The following is a 4,770-nucleotide window of genomic DNA, read 5'->3' on the forward strand; positions in this document are numbered from 1 at the left end:
CCCGAATTGACTCAGCGCATATCTCCCATTGTCGACTCACTTGGCCCAAGCTTCAAACGGGAATTTACTGACCACTTCTTCCCATCAATCTTTCCTGAACCACTACAGCGACTATGAGAGCCATACCATATGTTCATACATTGTATCATACATACTTGTCATTTTTGAAATAAATAATATTATCCCTATCTTTCGCAAACCGACAAAGCGATATGTTGATGCAGCGGTTCAGTGTTCTTTAACATTCCAGACGCAAAAATTACAGTCATGATTCAGTACATACCCACTCCTCGGTATTAATAGAAGGAAACTGGTGGAGATACCATACTCGAGAAAGAGAGTAGGGATTTATTTCAGAGATCGTCATATCGTTTTACGCCCTTGTGCAAGCATGGCTGACTTCTTAATCACCCAGGCATCGGATGGAAATAATTTCAGTTGGCGCATGCCATTTTTGGGGCTGATATAGACAGATTATTGAGCAAATATATTCAAAGAATATACATGTTTATTTCGTCATTGTTTTAGCACGAAAGATTTACAAGATGGGCCTACCTGGGAGGTACAAAGTTCATCGTCACCTCTACACACATTTGCATGTGAGGGTTCACTCGCCCTCAGTCGACCTGCATTATAATTACCCGCACCAATTTAGCACAATGTACGCATTTACAACACCAATTGGACACTCGTGATATTATTTCTTGACATCATAATTTTTATTCTCGTCGTGTACGCATAAAGCACATGCTTCACAGGCTTCAGAATTCATTGATCTTGGTACATGGGCTGTGACATATATATTTGTATTATCTGCGAGGTGCGCTGATGTTCTGATTTTCATCCATTTTGAAAAATTGTTGCTACCTCCTGTAGATCCGCGAATACTCAATCCATCGGTCCGGAGTCGGTATGTACGGCAATTCGCGCGGCAGGGCGCTCTTGGCCTTTTCTATATGTCGCTGCACCAAAATGAGCCTCCATAGCATCGGTAGATATTGCGGGATTTACACCATTGCGTACTAGACAAATACACAAAGTATGCTTGAATATAGGAGGTAGACAATTGAATCCATATGTATCCAGTCCTATACGTTCGTGAGTTGTAGGATTATACTCGCTCGACGCATAGTGTAAAATAGCTTTACTATCGGGGTTTAAGCCTAAAAAATGTATACTTCATAGGCAGGTCAGTTTCACCCGACAAAGAGAAAAATCCCTTCTATGAATGTCAAATATCCATGCAGCGGTTTAACTATATAAAGCCTGTCTGATTGATTGTATACATTCTCCGTACGCCATGTCACCTAATTTGAGCTTAAGAGCATGCATAATCCAGTCCGAGCCGCTGGCGTTTGGGTTTCTATTCAAAGCGTCCATATATTTCTGATTTATTTTACCACCCAGTCCGAATAGGACTTTGTCCTTATGATGTAAGTGTCGTATATAATCACATCCTTGTAAGAGTGCGTGTGACAAAATTATGTTATTTGATAGTCCCACCCGCCGTGAATATCCCTGACGATCGTTGTCTACGTATATACATACATTGAATTTACTGTAAGATTGAAGCATGTATTCACTTCACTATATGCCAATGTATATAAGTCTACTGTAGCTTTGAAATAACGATCTTCTGATTTTCTACACAAATATACTACTTCTGCGTCGGCCTCATGAGGCGCTACCATCCTCGGGTATCTTTGAGTCACACAAAAACCAATCGCTACACGTACCTGTTTCCACGTTCGTGTACACGCATTTTTCAACGCAGCAAATTCCTTTGTCGATTTTCCTTAACCCTTTGCATTTTCCTTTTGCCACACGAGATATGCGTCTTTAACTTTGCGTCTCCTCAATGCCGCCTCTTTCTTCTTCGCAGGAGGAATATCTTCATGTTTAAATACGTAAAAAGGTTCGCACCCTAACTGTGTTGTTATTGTGTTGTGGTACTGCTTTAGGGTTTAGGGTTCAAATATAATTTCTTTTTGAGTGCCGACGTACAGCCACCGTTAATATACTTGAGTATCCCATTAGCGAGGGCCTCGGCATTAGAATATCTAAAGAGTCTGCATCTACTGATCGCAGAGTAGATCAAGCACGATGCATCTGTGAAACACTTATGGTTTTAAAGTACATCTGATAGAGTATGAATGTATGTGGGTTGGTTTTTTTTGTCATATATGGTTCTGACTTCGCCGTCAACTATACCCATTGGACACTATTTTACGAGTGAGTGAGTGCATGTGTGGCGTAAGTTCTGGTGTATCAACGTAAAAAAGCGTTTCCAAACCGTTTCTGGTAATTTTAGAAAATACCGCTTGGAAACAAGTTTGTTTTAGAGTTTAGCAACGAGTTTAAAATAAATTAATAAATAAAAATATTTCAAGTGCAGGATTTGAACCTACGCGCTCAGAGAGCATGAGATTTCAAGTCTCACTCCTTAACCACTCGGACAACTTGATCATGGAAAGTGTTTGGAATTAACAATATTATAAAACAATATATTGATATTACATAACAGAAATGTATGGAATCTTGATATCTACCATTCACAGGCTAAAATAGTAAATACTAACGTCGTCTTCATTCTACTAAATAAATACGAGTTGCCTTAGTAGTTCGATCTTCAATTTGACAGCCTCAAAAAGTAAATACACATTCTACTAAATAAATAGCAATTATATGTGATTCTTTTTGTGGGTCGCACCCAAGGTTTTTAGGGTTTCCCTTGTCATACTTTTATACTTTTAAAAATTCGAGAGCGTTTCTGCTCGTACATCGTTCTCAAGAGTGGTTATCTCACTTCCTTATTACCTGGGAGAATCAAGTTGTTTACCGCAAGTCAATGGGCGGCACCACACAGGTATGTATTTGTTTCGTTCCTTTTAATCTTCATCGACAAACTACGTGGTGATGATGTTTGTTTTCACGTACTGGATGCTCTACTAAATCATGTCTACTAGTAAGCAAGCTGAGAATCTGATAGGGAGGTCCGGTATTAACTTTAAAAGGAGTAAAACTGTCCTTGTCAAAGTCGGGGGATGGAATGGACATCCACAATGCCTAACTACGCAACAACCGTGACTGCTGATGTTGCTATTATATTTCCTCATCATAGTACACCACATCATATGGAAAGTGGAGCATTGCAGCCTTCCACTCCGATGTACTTCCTAATATTTGCATTCGGTTTGATTGCGATCATCTGCTACGATTGCAATGCTTGAGCCGAGTCCGGGCCCGCCTGCAGAGGTCGAACTGTAGTCGATATGAGAAGCATAAACTATTATATGAAGAAGAATTAAATAGTATAAGCAGTAGCCTTAAATATCATATGAAGAAGCATTAAATAATATTAAAATATCATATGAAGAAGAATTGAATAATATATGAAGAAGCATTAAAAATTATATGAGAAGCATTAAACATTATATGAAGAAGAATTGAATATTACATGAAGAAGTATTGAATACTATATGAAGAAGCAATAAATATCATATGAAGAAGCAGTAGTTATAGATACGCACAACACCAACGGTAGAAAAACGCGAATAAATGGAATAGAAATACGGGTTCCTGGGACAGACAAATGCGTCACACGAAGACACAGATCACCTATATTTTGATATCCAAGTCATAGATCATATACAGAAACAGAATATATTCAAAGCCCCATTTCACCTACACATGAATATAAAACATTCGAAGTCACAGACCACCTACAGATACAGAATGGATCGATCTCAATGCTTCCCCAATAGTAGGACGCACTAGACAGTGTGCTGGAAGTGTTCACTATACACCTGCGCATGCCTGACTCACCATGCTTGGGGTACAGTGAGGCCTTGAGCTCTGGTGGGACTGAACTGCTGTGCAGACTATGACCCGCATAAGCCTTCGCCAGAGCCAAGATCTTATCACAATCCATCACGTTGGCCAATTGTGATATGAACTCAAGAACGTCGTTACCTACGGGCAGCGGAATAAACAAAGGCGCACAGATAATTAAGTGGAGAAGAGTGCGTGTGCCACTGCAACCTCCTGTTTGAATATACTTCGCTGATCCGTCTCGACGCAATTTCAGTTGAATAAACCGGTGAGGTGGAAGTCCACACCAGTCCCAACACACCACAACCCACCCACAGATATCCCACGACCAGAGACATTCCATGGACTAAATAGCACAGACCACCCACAGACATCCCACGACCAGACATTTCATGGACTACATAGCACAGACCACCCACAGACATCCCACGACCAGACCTTTCATGGACTACATAGCACAGAAGGTCTAGACAGCACGACTAGTGAATATAAATGGCCAAGTGGTGGGTGCATGGCTTGAACACGTGTGCACAAATGCGTGGTAATAGATTCGCATCACACACGGGAGTACATAAATTAAAGCCGGAAACAATGAAAGCATAAAGACCGTACATGCGCATATACACAGACACACACTCTTTAATATGCACTAGCTAGACAAAGCAGACCTCGTCTAAAGCACTCAGCTAAGTAATCCTAAGTTTATTTATAGCAAGAACATGGCAGATATATACACAGTCCGACACACTCACTAACAATATATGCACTAGCAAGACAAAGCAGACCTCGTCTAAAGCAATCAGCTAAGTAATCCTAAGTTTATTTATAGCAAGAACATGGCAGATATATACACAGACACACACACACTCACTAACAAATATGCATTAGCAAGACAAAGCAGACCTCGTCTAAAGCACTCAGCTAAGTAATTATAAGTTT

General features: G+C 40.2%; 1 protein-coding gene and 1 non-coding gene across 2 annotated transcripts; both read right to left on the bottom strand.

The window, feature by feature from the left end:
• Positions 1–2,383: 2,383 nt before the first annotated feature.
• On the bottom strand, positions 2,384–2,465 carry SARC_30277. The gene has a single exon. It is a non-coding gene; the product is annotated as a tRNA-Ser (tRNA).
• A 415-nt stretch (positions 2,466–2,880) lies between these two features.
• On the bottom strand, positions 2,881–4,174 carry SARC_13031 (hypothetical protein; the record flags this gene model as incomplete). The annotated part of the gene is made up of 2 exons (XM_014292847.1): positions 2,881–3,261; positions 3,826–4,174. The coding sequence occupies 2 exons, from the start codon at positions 4,172–4,174 to the stop codon at positions 3,212–3,214; spliced, it is 399 nt and encodes a 132-aa protein (XP_014148322.1). The 3' UTR covers positions 2,881–3,211.
• Positions 4,175–4,770: the final 596 nt, after the last annotated feature.

Source organism: Sphaeroforma arctica (genome assembly GCF_001186125.1).
Source record: "Sphaeroforma arctica JP610 unplaced genomic scaffold supercont1.2830, whole genome shotgun sequence".
Classification (NCBI taxonomy): domain Eukaryota; class Ichthyosporea; order Ichthyophonida; genus Sphaeroforma; species Sphaeroforma arctica.